General features: G+C 37.2%; 1 protein-coding gene across 1 annotated transcript in view; it reads left to right on the forward strand.

The window, feature by feature from the left end:
- Positions 1–15,654, forward strand: part of SCLT1 (sodium channel and clathrin linker 1) — a 257,901-nt gene that overhangs the window by 96,774 nt on the left and 145,473 nt on the right. The window contains exons 7-9 of the mRNA XM_068989603.1: positions 1,285–1,407; positions 10,795–10,860; positions 15,033–15,103. Coding sequence (XP_068845704.1) covers positions 1,285–1,407; positions 10,795–10,860; positions 15,033–15,103 — 260 coding nt within the window. The remainder of the gene's footprint in view (positions 1–1,284; positions 1,408–10,794; positions 10,861–15,032; positions 15,104–15,654) is intronic.

Consider the following 15,654-nt stretch of genomic DNA (forward strand, 5'->3'; position numbering starts at 1 on the left):
GCCTCCTTTTATGAAAGAAAGATGGCATAAACAGATAGAGAGTAATTTCATGTTCCTGGGTTGGAAGAATCAATGGTATCAAAAATCAATATACTATCAAAAGCAGTCTACAAATTCAGTGCAATCCTTATCAATTTACCAATGGCATTTTTCACAGAACTAGAATTAAAAATTTCACAATTCAGTGGAAACACAAGAGACCCTGAATAGCCAAAGCCATCTTCAGAAAAAAGAATGGAGCTGGAGGAATCATTCTTCCTGATTTCATACTATATTACAAAACTATAGTCATCAAGACAGTATGGTACTGACACAAAACAGAAATATAGACCAATGGAATAAGATAGAAAGCCTAGAGATAAATCCATGCACCTACAGGCACCTTATCTTTGACAAAGGAGGCAAGAATACAAAGCTAGGACATTTTAGAACAAATAGGAACCTAGGAATGCATTTCAGTAGCCATTAGAGCAATGACCATATCACAGGTAACATCATATAAACTTTGGTAAACTCCACTGTAAACTCATGTGCAGATGAGAGTAAAGAGAATAATGCCTTCCTTTTGTTATGAACATAATTTTGTCTAAAGGGTCCTTGTATCACTTTTGAGAAATACTTGTTGAAAGAATAATGGCCTGATAAAATTCTTATTATAAAATGCCAAATGAAAATAGTACAATACAATCAACATACTGTATCAGTCCGTTTTTTTTTTCTTTAAGAAAAAATACAAAATTCTCCCCTCAAATCACATTTATAAACAAGAATACATCCAACATTTATTAAGTTGATTGTGTCCAGATGTTAGCAGTATTTATTATCATGTAGTTTTTAAAAATCAGGTAATTTTTTCTTCTTCATTTTTCTGTATTTTCCTAATTTTTTAAGATAAACATAACTTTTGCAATCAGAAAAAACCACTTGTGCTTTACCAAGGATAGTATTCTTGGCTTACACTTGTAGAATTTTTATGGCTTACACTTTTTTGTGAAACAAAGAAAGTGGTTTAAACCTCTCTCTCTGGTTGAAGGGTTTTCATTTTGCTATTAGATCTGAATAAAAAGAAAATTTCAAACTAAAGAATTTTCATGTTTAGTTTTACTCTCTAATTATTAATACAACTTTATATCATGAAAAATATTGCAACCATACCATCTTGTATAAATTCTATTTTTATTTTGTGACTTTATGTATATGAACTCATTGTGTAAGAGAATGTGATTCATTTATCCTGTGCGGTAGCCTACTAATAATGAGTTCGCTAATGTTTTTCTTTTATAGGAAAAAGCTCAGGCTGTAGAACTCTGGCAGACTGTTTCTCAGGAGTTGTGTAAGCTACAGAAACTTTACCAAGAACATATGACTGAGGCCCAGATTCAAGTTCTTGAAAGTCAAAAGCAAAAGGTAATTTTGGATTTCATGGTTTTGTTATGTATCAATAAGTTGCATTCTGGAGAAATTCAGTTTTGGAGAAGAATGCCTAAGTCTCTAGTGTAATATTTATGTTGGCAATAAATAGATCTTTGATGGTTAGAAATCTTTTGAACACACTAAATGATTAAAATAGTGCCTAGTGTACATTGGGTTTTATAATGTTATTAGCACTGAAAGCTGTATTTAGGGCTAAAAAGCGGCCATAAGATTTTATGTGTAAATGAATCTCTAAAACTTTTATATTCCTGATTTTTTTTACCTGATTAAAAAAAAGACCAAAACTGTTCATTAGTTTATGGACAGTGAAGAAGGCTACTCAAATATGACAACACTGTGTAAAACAAAAATGTTAACAACCTTAAATGTGACCTTTTACTGAAATAGATGTCAAGTGCCTCTAACATAAATTCATCAGAATAGGATTTTAAAAGAGGAAAGAATCTTAATGGTTATTAAGGATTTCTTTATGTCCAAAGCAAGAATCATTTAATATTCTTTTAAAGTGGGCGTCTAACTTTTGTGTGATATCTCTGTTAACATACACTCGCTATCTCACAGGACCATCCATTCCATTGAAAATCTACCTCCCTTATCTCTCCATTGATTCTTTTTCTGCTAGGTATGTTGAAAACTTTATGACAGAGCAGGTATCTTTTTTATGCTTTGGTGAACTTAGAATATTCCTTTCTAAGTTCGGATCAGCTTCCAGCATTTTATCCTTTGCAATGTATGAAATAACCTTAGTATTCCTGTGATGTGAATTTTTTGCTAGTCCCCCTTCTAGGACATCTCCATCGTTTTCATCAGAACTTCTTTCTTCACTCATGTTGGGTTCACTTTCACTAAGTTACCCTTGCCGGTGTGTCCTGAATAGTGGCAGTGTCCATGTTCTCACATTCAGATATTTTCTCCTGTAACTTCATTTACAACATTACCCAGAGTTATCACTTTCTGTTTCTTTGCAGCAGTTTTATCTTCATTGGCTAATTCCTTCTTTCAGTTATCAATTTTCTTAAAAATGTCACATGAGTATATTATCACTGGAAGAAAAGGAGACAGCACAACTGCACACTTTGCTGTCTCTGCATGAACTGAATAACAGAAACTCTGGGACCGAAAGTAATTAGACACCGATCGTGATGTTCTGCTATCACATGGTCAGTTGTAGACTGAAGAGTTAGCAGTAAAGTCTGCATTTTATGTAATAATAATTAATATAGAGTGATATATAATCAATGTTTTATATAGTATTATACAGTTAATGTATTTGTGACTGAGATTTGAATCCTGTTATACAGGACTAATATAATTCAACTGTACTATAGTAAGTGAAAATCATGCATTTCAAGACTACAGGACGTGGACTGCCTATACTCTTTCAGTGCACAAGATGCTGCATTGTTGTCTCATATTTCATTGTTTAGTTGTTGTCGTGAATTATAAAGTTCTTTAAAATGTGTTTAAAGAGGAACAGCAATAAGCCAGAGAACGAAGCAACTGGTGGAATAAAGATTCTTCTGACCATATTCTCATATAGTAAAGAAAGCAATTCTCCTTCTTATCAAGACTATGTTATTGGTATATGTGTTTGGTTAGGAAGGGGGTTGACTTTTCTCACCATAGTATTGGACCATACTTTCCCCAGAGAAATTTATAGTGATTTATACATACATATGTGTGCATGTGTGTGTGCCAAGTTGCTTCAGTTGTGTTTTGACTCTTTGTGACCCTATGGACTGTAGCCTGCCAGGCTCCTCTGTTCATGGGATTCTCCAAGCAAGAATACTGGAGTGGGTTGCCATGCCCTCCTTCAGGGGATGTTCCAGACCCAGGGATCGAACCCACATCTCTTGCCTCTCTTTCCTTGGCAGGCGAGTTCTTTACCACTAGCACCACCTTGGAAGCCCCATACATACATGTAACACTGCAGTTTATGTTATACATAATATATAATACATAACAAAGCTAGTGGAGGTGATGGAATTCCAGTTGACTATTTCAAATCCTGAAAGATGATGCTGTGAAAGTGCTGCACTCAATATGTCAGCATGTTTGGAAAACTCAGCACTGGCCACAGGACTGGAAAAGATCAATTTTCATTCAAATCCCAAAGAAAGGCAATGCCAAAGAATGCTCAAACTACTGCACAATTGCACTCATCTCAAACACTAGTAAAGTAATGCTCAAAATTCTCCAAGCCAGGCTTCAGCAATACGTGAACTGTGAACTCCCTGATGTTCAAGCTGGTTTTAGAAAAGTTGGAGGAGCCAGAGATCAAATTGCCAACATCCGCTGGGTCATCAAAAAAGCAAGAGAGTTCCAGAAAAACACCTATTTCTGCTTTATTGACTATGCCAAAGCCTTTGACTGTGTGGATCACAATAAACTGTGGAAAATTCTTCAAGAGATGGGAATACAAGACCACCTGACCTGCCTCTTGAGAAATCTGTATCCAGGTCAGGAAGCAACAGTTAGGACATGGAACAATAGACCAGTTCCAAATAGGAAGAGTACGTCAAGGCTATATATTGTCACCCTGCTTATTTAACTTATATGCAGGGTAAATCATGAGAAACGCTGGGCTGAAAGAAGCACAAGCTGGAATCAAGATTGCCGGGAGAAATATCAATAACCTCAGATATGCAGATGACACCACCCTTATGGCAGAAAGTGAAGAGGAACTAAAGAACATCTTGATGAAAGTGAAAGAGGAGAGTGAACAAGTTGGCTTAAAGCTCAACATTCAGAAAACGAAGATCATGGCATCTGGTCCCAATCACTTCATGGGAAATAGATGGGGAAACTGTGAAAACGGTGTCAGACTTTATTTTGGGGGGCTACAAAATCACTGCAGATCATGATTGCACCCATGAAATTAAAAGACGCTTACTCTTTGGAAGGAAAGTTATGACCAACCTAGATAGCATATTCAAAAACAGAGATATTACTTCGCCAACAAAGGTCTGTCTAGTCAAGGCTATGGTTTTTCCTGTGGTCATGTATGGATGTGAGAGTTGGACTATGAAGAAAGCTGAATGCCATAGAATTGATGCTTTTGAACTGTGGTGTTGGAGAAGACTCTTGAGAGTCCCTTGGACTGCAAGGAGATCCAACTAGTCCATTCTAAAGGAGATCAGTCCTGGGTGATCATTGGAAAGACTGATGGTAAAGCTGAAGCTCCAGTACTTTGGCCACCTCATGCGAAGAATTGACTCATTGGAAAAGACCCTGATGCTGGGAGGGATTGGAGGCAGGAGGAAAAGGGGACGACAGAGGATGAGATGGCTGGATGACATCACCAACTTGATGGACATGAGTTTGGGTGAACTCTGGGAGTTGATGATGGACAGGGAGGCCTGGCGTGCTGTGGTTCATGGGGTTGCAAAGAGTCGGACACAACTGAGTGACTGAACTGAACTGACTGAATACCTAATATAATATCTAACAGTCTTATTATCTGCAAATGATTTGTAATTGCTGAGTGCTTTGTTGTAACTCAGGATTTGAATGTGTCTGTAGGGTTCCCTGGTGGCTCAGTGGTAACGAATCCTCCTGCCAATGCAAGAGACACAAGAGACACGGGTTCGATCCCTGGGTGGGAAGATCTCCTGGGTAAGGAAATGGCAACCCACTCAAGTATTCTTGCCTGGGAAATCCCATGGACAGAGTAACTTGGTGGGCTACAATCCATGGGGTCACAAAGGAGTCAGACACAACTTAGCATCTTTTTTTTTTTTTTAAACGACTTAGCATCTAAACAACAACAGATATTTAAAACTATGGAGTAATTCCAATTCTGATTCCTTTCCTGTGGATTTTTGAGAAGGCAGCTATCACTGTGTCTCTCTTCAACTCTTACAGAGTTTTCAAATTCCAGTTAATGACTATTTGTTTTATTATCATTACAAATGGGTATTTTTACCTAAAGAAATCATAATAATGCTTATGTTGCTTTTCAGTTTACAAAATCATGTTTCCCAACATGCCTTGGTTTGAAAATAACACACATGTAGTCTGAGCTGTAATACTTTTACCTCTGAGATCTAGAAATCATTTCTAATATAAGTATCTTTTTGAAGGCTGTTTCTTCATTTAGATCAGTAAACTAAGCCATTAGGTTTTGTTTTCCACCTGAATAAGATCATTTTTACGGTACAGCTTTGAAGTTAGGGTTTTTGGGGGGTTTTAGTTGTTACTGTTGCTGTTTGCATAGACCTTACAGATAATACTTTGTCTTTATCTGAAGCTCTAGCTATCAAGCTTTAAATCTGTCATCTGACATATTAACACCTCCCAACTTTATGTCACCTGCACATATGATATTTAATTTGGTCATAGATAATCAAAAGGTTTAAAACTTGTGGGGCAGTCAAACCATGAGACTCCTAAGAAGAGGAAAAGGTACAATAATAACTGTGCAATGGGTTTGTTTTAAACAGGTTTGAATGTGGTTTTTCAATATTGGACAAGGTGTTTATATCATACCTGTCTCCTGATGGATTGATTTCTAGAAATAATTTGATGTTGTTCAGTCACTTAGTCATGTCCGCTGCTCAGTCATTACCCCATGGACAGCAGCACAACAGGCTTCCCTGTCCTTCACCACTTCCCCATGCTTGCTCAAAATCAAGCTGTCCATTGAGTCGGTGATGCCATCCAGCTATCTCAACCTCTGTCGTCCACTTCTCCTCCTACCTTCAGTCTTTCCAATCATCAGGGTCTTTTCTAATGAGTCAGCTCTTTGCATCAGGTTGCCAAAGTATTGGAGCTTCAGCTTCAGCATCAGTCCTTCTAATGAATATTTAGAACTGATTTCCTTTAAGATTGACTGGTTTGATCTCCTTGCAGTCCCAGGGACTCTCAAGAGTCTTCTCCAACACCACAGTTTAGAAGCATCAATTCTTTGGCGTTCAGCCTTCTTTGTGGTCCAACTCTCACATCCATACATGACTACTGGAAAAACCGTAGCTTTGACTAGACGGACCTTTGTTGGCAAAGTGATGTCTCTGCTTTTTAATAGGCTTTCTAGGTTTGTCGTAGTTTTTCTTCCAAGGAGAAAGCATCTTTTAATTTCTTGGCTACAGTCACCATCTGCAGTGATTTTGGAGCCCCCGAAAATAAAGCCTGTCATTGTTTCCATTGTTTCTCCATCTCTTTGGCATGAATTGATGGGAGTAGATGCCATGATCTTCATTTTTTGAATGTTGAGTTGTCAGACAGCTTTTTCACTCTCCTCTTTCACCTTCTTAAGAGGCTCTTCAGTTGCTCTTCACTTTCTACCATAAGAGTAGTGTTATCTGCATATCTGAGGTTATTGATATTTCTCCCAGCAATCTTGATTCCAGCTTGTGCCCCATCCAGCCTGACATTTCGCATGATGTACTCTGCATATACATTAAATAAGCATGGTACTCCTTTCCCAATTTTGACCCAGTCTGTTGTTCCATGTCCTGTTCTGTTTCTTGACCTGCATACTAGTTTTGCAGGAGGCAGGTAAGGTAGTCTGGTATTTCCATCTCTTTCAAGAATGTTCCACAGTTTGCTGTGATCCATACAGTTAAAGTATTTAGTGTAGTCAATGAAGCAGAAGTTGAGTTTTTCTGGAATTCTCTTGATTTTTCTATGATCCAGTGGATATTGCCAATTTGATCTCTGGTTCCTCTGCCTTTTCTAAATCTAGCTTGAACATCTGGAAGGTCTCAGTTCACATAATGCTGAAGCCTGGCTTGGGGAATTTTGAACATTACATTGCTAGCATGTGAAATGAGTGCAATTGTGTGGTAGTTTGAACTTTCTTTGGCATTGCTGTTCTTTGGGTTTGGACGGAAAACTGACCTTTTCCAGTCCTGTGGCCACTGCTGAATTTTCCAAATATCCTGGCATATTGAGTGTAGCACTTTGACAGCATCATCTTTTAGGATTTGCAGTAGCTCAGCTGCTATTCCATCACTTCCACGAAGTTTCTTTATAGTGATGCTTCCTAATGCCCACTTGACTTTGCACCCAGAGATGTTTGGCTCTGGGTGACTGATCACAGCATCGTGGTTATCTGGTTCATTAAAACTCAGCAGTGGCCACAGGACTGGAAAAGGTCAATTTTCATCCAATCCCAAAGAAAGGCAATGCCAAAGAATGCTCAAACTACGGCACAATTGCACTCATCTCACATGCTAGTGAAGTAATGCTCAAAAGTCTCCAAGCCAGGCTTCAGCGATACGTGAACCATGAAACTCCCTGATGTTCAAGCTGGTTTTAGAAAAGGCAGAGGAACCAGAGATCAAATTGCCAACATCTGCTGGATCATGGAAAAAGCAAGAGAGTTCCAGAAAAACACCTATTTCTGCTTTATTGACTATGCCAAATCCTTGGACTGTGTGGATCACAATAAACTGTGAGAAATTCTGAAAGAGATGGGAATACAAGACCACCTGACCTGCCTCTTGAGAAATCTGTATCCAGGTCAGGAAGCAACAGTTAGAACTGGACATGGAACAACAGACTGGTTTCAAATAGGAAAAGGAGTACGTCAGGGCTATATATTGTCACCCTGCTTATTTAACTTCTATGCAGAGTACATCATGAGGAACGCTGGGCTGGAAGAAGCACAAGCTGGAATCAAGATTTCTAGGAGAAATATCAATAACCTCATATGCAGATGACACCACCCTTATGGCAGAAAGTGAAGAGGAACTAAAGAGCATCTTGATGAAAGTGAAAGAGGAGAGTGAAAAAGTTGGCTTAAAGCTCAACATTCAGAAAACGAAGATCATGGCATCCGGTCCCATCACTTCATGGGAAATAGATGAAATAGATGGGGAAACAGCAGAAACAGTGTCAGACTTTATTTTGGGGGGCTCCAAAATTACTGGAGATGGTGATTGCAGCCATGAAATTAAAAGACGCTTACTCTCTGGAAGAAAAGTTATGACCAACCTAGATAGTATATTCAAAAGCAGAGACATTACTTTGCCGACTAAGGTCCATCTAGTCAAGGCTATGGTTTTTCCTGTGGTCATGTATGGATGTTAGATTTGGTTGTGAAGAAAGCTGAGCGCCGAAGAATTGATGCTTTTGAACTGTGGTGTTGGAGAAGACTCTTGAGAGTCCCTTGGACTGCAGGGAGATCCAACCAGTCCATTCTGAAGGAGATCAACCCTGGGATTTCTTTGGAAGGAATGATGCTAAAGCTGAAGCTCCAGTACTTTGGCCACCTCATGAGAAGAGTTGACTCATTGGAAAAGACTCTGATGCTGGGAGGGATTGGGGGCAGGAGGAGAAGGGGACGACAGAGGATGAGATGGCTGGATGGCATTACGGACTCGATGGACGTGAGTCTGAGTGAACTCCAGGAGTTGTTGATGGACAGGGAGGCCTGGCATGCTGCGATTCATGGGGTCACAAAGAGTCGGACACAACTGAGCAACTGAACTGAAATGAAGATCTCTTTTGTAATGTTCTTCTGTGTATTCTTGCCATCTCTTAATATCCTCTACTTCTGTTAGGTCCGTCCCATTTCTGTCCTTTATTGTGCCATCTTTGTATGAAATGTTTCCTTGGTATCTCTAAGTTTCTTGAAGAGATCTCTAGGCTTTTTCCCATTCTGTTCTGTTCCTCTATTTCCACTGTTCTCTTAGGAATTCTTTCTCCTTTCTGTTTTTAGAACTCTACATTCAAGTGAATATATCTTTCCTTTTCTCCTTTGCCTTTTTGCTTTTCTTCTTTTCTCAGTTATTTGTAAGGCCTCTTTAGACAGTCATTTTGCCTTTTGCATTTCTTTTTGGTAGAGATAGTTTTTTTTACTACCTCCTGTACAATGAATGCCACAAACCTCCATCCATATTTCTTCAGGCATTCTATCATATCTAATCCTTTGAGTCTATTTGTCATTTCCACTGTATAATCATAAAGGATTTGATTTAGATCATACCTGAATGGCCTCGTGGTTTTCCCTACTTTCTTCAATTTGTCTGAATTTTGTAATAAGGAGTTCATGATCTGAGCTACAGTCAGCTCCAGGTCTTGTTTTTGCTAACTTTTCCATCTTCGACCACAACGAATTTAATCAGTCTGATTTCAGTATTGTCCACGTGGTGATGTCCATTTGTACAGTTATCTCTTTTGTTGTTGGAAGAGGGTGTTTGCTATGACCAGTGTATTTTCTTGGCAAAACTCTGTTAGCTTTTGCCCTGCTTCATTTTTGACTCCACAGCCAAACTTGCTTGTTACTCCTGGTATCTCATGACTTCCTACTTTTGTATTCCAGTCCCCTGTGATGAAAAGAACATCTTTTTTCGGGTGTTAGTTCTAGAAGGTCTTGTAGTTCTTCATAGAACCATTCAACTTCAGCTTCTCTGGCATTAGTGATTGAGGCATAGACTTGGATTACTGTGATATTGAATGGTTTGCCTTGGAAATGAATAGAGATCATTCTGTTTTGAGATTGCACCCAGGTACTTCATTTTGGGCTCTTCTTTTGACTATGAAGGCTACTCTTTTTCTTCTAAGGGATTCTTGCCCACAGTAGTAGATACAATGATCATCTGAATTAAATTCGCCCATTCCAGTCCATTTTAGTTCACTGTTTCCTAAAATGTCGGTGTTCACTCTGCCATCTCCTGTTTGACCACTTCCAATTTACCTTGATTCATGGACCTAACATTCCAGGTTCCTATGGAATGTTGCTTTTTATAGCATCAGACGTTACTTTCACCACTAGACCCATCCACAACTGGGTGGTGTTTCTGCTTTGGCTCCGCCTCTTCATTCCCTCTGGAGCTATTTCTCTGGTCTTCTTCAGCAGCCTATTGGTTCATCTTTCATTGGTTCATGAAAGAGTTCATCTTCAGTGTCATATCTTTCTGCCTTTTCATACTGTTCATGGGTTTCTCAAGGCAAGAATACTGAAGTGGTATGCCATTCCCTTCTCTAGTGGACCACTTTTTGTCAGAACTTTCCACCGTGATCCGTCCATCTTGGGTGGCCCTACATGGCCTGACTCATAGTTTCATTAAGTTAGACAAGATTGTGATCCATGTGATCAGTTTGGTTAGTTTTCTGTGATTGTGGTTTTAATTCTGTCTGCCCTCTGATGGATGAGGATAAGAGACTTGAAATAATGATTTCACATAAAATAATTAGCCACGTTAGTTTCCACATTGTCAACTTATTTAATTTTGTAGGCATTAAACATTTGTTTCTTTTTATTTCTTTGACTATTGATCTCACAGTACTTGTTGAAAGAAATGCAAGTGATGTCATCTAGATTTAGCCATAATGATTTTAGACTTGATTTTAGTCTAATTTTAAATATGGGTTTTAAACACAATGTTATTTATGTACCCTATCTTCCTGCTATAGGATCAGCTGACAAGTTTTCAGCAGCTGACCAAGCATCTTCATGTTACTAATGAGAATGTAGAAATGGTAAGTGAAAACATCCATTTAGTGCACTTTTTACATAAATTAGAAATTGTCACTGTAAGTAGTTGTATTTTTGCTAAGGTAAATCAACAAGATAAAAAACTTGAAATTAACGTAGGTAGGCAGTACTCTTTTCTTTTTATCTGTCTTTTCTTTTGTATTCAGTAGCGTGACATGGGAGTTTACAGTGGGTTCTAGACATCTAAAACTAACATCTATCTGAAATATATTCTAATCTGAAAATGCTCTTAGGGTTCTTGGTATGATCTCCTGAGCGTAATCTAGACTGTGAGTGCCTCAAGAGTAGGGTTCATTCTTTATTCTTAGCGTTTCTTCTAAAATATGGTAAGGTATCAACTAAGAATGGTGGAACTGCTAGACAAATGAGTAGCCCAAATGCTTAAAACCAGTAGGCCACTGAGAACCACTTGTTAGTTGATTGACCACCCATCACCTGAATTGCTACACCTTAATTTCCCTTTAATTTTTCCCAGAAGAAGTAGAATTAGCCTTCCCAGTTCTGCTCTTTAACCCCTACACACACACTTTTCTTTTCTATTGTTGTTTTTTTTTTGTTTTGTTTTCCTTCTTGGTATTTTATTTTACCTGATTGTTGAATAATAGGATTATGACATCTCAGACAATTCCTCTCTTTCCTTTCTTCGTTTTGCTTAGTTACCTTGCTAATCCTTGTTAGTTCCTAATGAAAATGTCTTTGTTTAAGAGTGGAGTTGTGCCATTAAAAGTAAGTTTATCCAATCAATTTTATTCTACTTTTAAAAATTTCTCCTTTAACCATGTAAAAAATACTAAATTTCTCCCTATTTATGTTAATATTGGAAACTTCTAATTACTTATTTTTAATAATGTGCTTCTTCGAGTTTTAAAATAGTACTAAAGTGCTCCAAAATAAAATGATGACTGATTTTCTTAAGAAGTCTTGTTTCTACATGACATTGAATAATTTAACCTAACATCACAATTGCTTATTCTTTCTTTCAGTATTTCCTAAAAGCGTGCTATTACATAATCCTTTGGAATTTTATACCACAGTGCCCATATTTTATTATATTCAACCCTAAATTATTCTGATGAAAGTCATAGAAAGCTATGTAAATATTTACAGGACATACTTTAAAAATTTCTAGTGAGTGAGTGAAAGTCACTCAGTCACGTCTGACTTTGCAACCCCATGGAATTTTCCAGGTCAGAATACTGGAGTGGGTAACCATTCCCTTCTCCTGGGGATCTTTCCAAACCAGGGATCGAACGCAGGTCTCCCACATTGCAGGCAGATTCTTTACCATCTGAGCCACCAGGGAAGCCCCCCCGCCCAAAAAAAGAAAAAAAAATTGTAAGGTGTTCATAACAACAGACCAAAACTAAGAATAATAAACTATGGATATAATAAAAGAGATACAGAAATGAAAGTTGGATGAAGCATTTATGTTATAAAGAGCAAAGAAAAGACTATCCTGTGGTTAAAATAAAGAAAAATGCTAAGAGAAATTTTTTAAGAGTTTGTCTTAATACATCGTACATTAAGGTATATATAAATAAGACTCTACTAAATCTAAATGTTAAGTGATTGTAAAGATTTTGTAAATCTCAAGAGCATTCAGCATGGTCATAGAAGCAAATTTGAGTCAAAATCAAATAATTTCCATTAAAAATTTTTCTGATTATATGAATAAACTGTTAAACGAATAGATTCCTATATATGTACAGAAAGTTGATGAGTATATAACAATGAATAAAATCTTTCACAAGCAGTGTACTTTAGTAATAGGCAGAATGTAAAATGCCCTGAACTAAATGATACCTAAAAATATGTTTATTTATTATTAGTATACATATAATAAGAGTTTATGTTTCCTACAGATTGTCTTTACTGCAAGCATATTTTTCTTGATATTTATTCATCTCTAACCCAGAAATATTTGTCAATTGCATACTAAGTTCCTTCCACTGTCATGGGTTCTCTAGTTGAAGAGAAATGTGCATCTGTTCACAGAGCCCCTGTCTAACTGGTAGAATAGGAATGACACTGGAAATAATTGGTGATTGAAAGGGAGACTTCCAGGGTCCTTTATGAATCTCCAAATTCTGTATTATTGATATAGTACATAATTTTCTTTGTGATCACAAATATGTAACATCATAAAGCCATATTCAGATGTAATTGTTGAGCTCTTAATAGGCTTGCTAGCAGGTTATATGTGATTGTTCCCTACACTAGCTTCTTAAAATTCACAATTCTAATGTATACTTCCACTAATTACATAATCTACCTTTAAGGTGTTCACATATAGTAAGAAAAACACAAGCACTAGTTATGCCAGTTCAGCGACTATATAAGTTATAATAAAGCGTTAATGGTACATTATAAACATTATAAAGGAATTCAGAAACATGAATCATTTTGGGCTGAGTCATTGAGATAGCTTCACAGAATTTGAATTGATATTAAAGATCATCTAGTCCCTCAAATGATACAGGCATCCTTCTATTAAATGCTTTTCAGTTTAGATGATCCTCTCTAGTGACTGCTTTTAATATCCTTTCCTTGTAAGAGATCTTGCCATTTCCTTCAAAGAGCCTGTTCCTTTGAATGCTAATTATTAGAAAGCTAAAATCTTTTTACCAGATTTCCTCCCACTGATGTGTGATTTTATCTTTTGAAATAACATAGAACAAAATCATTTCATTTTCAAGTCAGCCTTTCAGTTATATAATCATATGTCTTGCATAGATTATGCCCTATGTCACATCCACTTTTCTGTTTTAACTTTTTAATTCACCTACCTCTCATTATTCTATCCTTTCTCTGTATGCCTTGATGGTCTCTTAAATTGTAGCCTGTGAATTAAATACTAAATTCTGTACTGGAGTTGTCCACTTCCCAAGGTAAAGATGTAGTCCTCAGGCTCTGTTTCATGTCTTAATTAGGGGTTCATTCATTCCTCAAAGGTACAAGTACTTAGAAAGTACTGAATCATGTGCAAGATGCTGGCAGTTCTGAGTGGAACTGGTTTTCAAAAATAGGCTCATGTTGTAACAAGGAATATTAAGCTTTAAATACAGTACTTAAATGTGCTGCAGTGTGCATTATGAAAGTATATATAAAGTTTTATCAAAATGCAAAAAGGAAACAGTTTTGTCTTAAGAGTGAGTGAACCACATGGGGTATGGAGTGCTGAATGCTGGCAGAATGAGGACATCCCAAGTAGAGGGATATTACAAAAGTGTATTTAAAATAGGAAGTCCATGAAATTGGGTAGAGTATGGAAAAAACTCAATGAAAACTGCTTCAGGGACTTTACTTGGAGAGAGGTGTGAATGATCTGTTAAAATGGGAAGAGACTGAAAACAAGACTATCGGTTAGAAGGTAATAATTTATATGACGTTGCCTTTAAGACATATAGCTAATGGCAATGATAAGGAATTTGTACCGTCATGGTAAAACCAGCACTTATGGAAGATAATTCCCTTAGAAAAAGAGTTTTTGTACACTTGGAAAGCTGTTTCATATCTTCCTTTAGCATTAGCAGACCTTGAGGAAAGCGTCCCAAAGTATATAATTTATTTGGGCAGTAATGCCAGGAAAAACCAGTAGGGGAGTGGAGAAATAAGGCTAGGAAGGGAGAACAAGGCAGCCAATAAAGGATTTTTATCAGTCAAGCAAATTAACCCTGTGGGTAACTGAAACTTAATCCTACAATGAACTCTGGAAGCCAGTTTATAAACAGGCTCAGAGTTATTCTACCATAGGGCGTGGGAATTTGGGATTTTTACCTACCAATTTCCTTCATTCATTGTTTTTGGGCTCTTAAGGAACAGGCTGGGGACATGAATTCTACACCATCTGTAGTCGTCTACATAGAAAAAGACTACACAGAAAGACTTTGCTCTTTAGGTGAGCAAAGGAGGCTTAGAAGGCTGGAAAAAATCAGGAGATGCAGAAATGTAAATACAGGTAGTGTGAAATAAAGCAGGTATCTGCTGAAATAGGGAAGGCAAGGAAAGAGGGCTAGGGCTATATTTTATCATTAAAAAATCTAATCATTATCATGAGTTCATTTTTTTCACTTACATACCCTGCAGTTAGTCTGGCATAGAGTTTTAAATGTTCTAATACTAAATGTTTCTTTCTTTGTTTTTTTTCTTGTGGCAGACTAATCAACATTTTCTGAAAACAGTAACTGAACAAAGTGCGGAAATCGAGCAACTCCGAAAACAACTTAGGTATTGTCAAAAATAATTTTTGTTACAATAATTACTTTTCTTCAGTGGAAGTAATGATGTCATAGTTCTTTCCATGAATGGTTTTTTTTTTCCCTCCCTTTTAAACTTCTGTCAGTTACTTCTCATGTGCATGGTCTTTTGAGTCTGAAGAGACTGAAATCAAGACTGTTAGTCAGGAGGCAACGATAATACATATATGTGAAAGGATGTCCCATGCTGGCAAATCCAGTGCTTATAGAAAAAAATCAGTCCTCTTAAAAATTTGTTTCTACACATATTTTTCTTTGAATTCCCTTATAAGCAGACCCTAAGAGTTTCAAAGCATGTACGTTATTTAGAGGTAAGACCAGTGAACAGCAGTAGAAAAGTAGGGAAGTGAGACCGGGGAAGGGAGGAGAAGGCAGCTAGTAAGGGGTTTTTAAAAATCACGCAGCTTAATACCGTACATATATTATGACCCAGTGGTTTAATAGTCATTGCATTAATAGACTTCAGAGGATAAACTCTAAATGACCAAAATAAAGATTTTTTCACTTTTCACTCCCCCTAGT

The sequence above is a fragment of the Capricornis sumatraensis genome, chromosome 17 (genome assembly GCF_032405125.1).
Source record: "Capricornis sumatraensis isolate serow.1 chromosome 17, serow.2, whole genome shotgun sequence".
NCBI classification, from domain to species: Eukaryota; Metazoa; Chordata; class Mammalia; order Artiodactyla; family Bovidae; genus Capricornis; species Capricornis sumatraensis.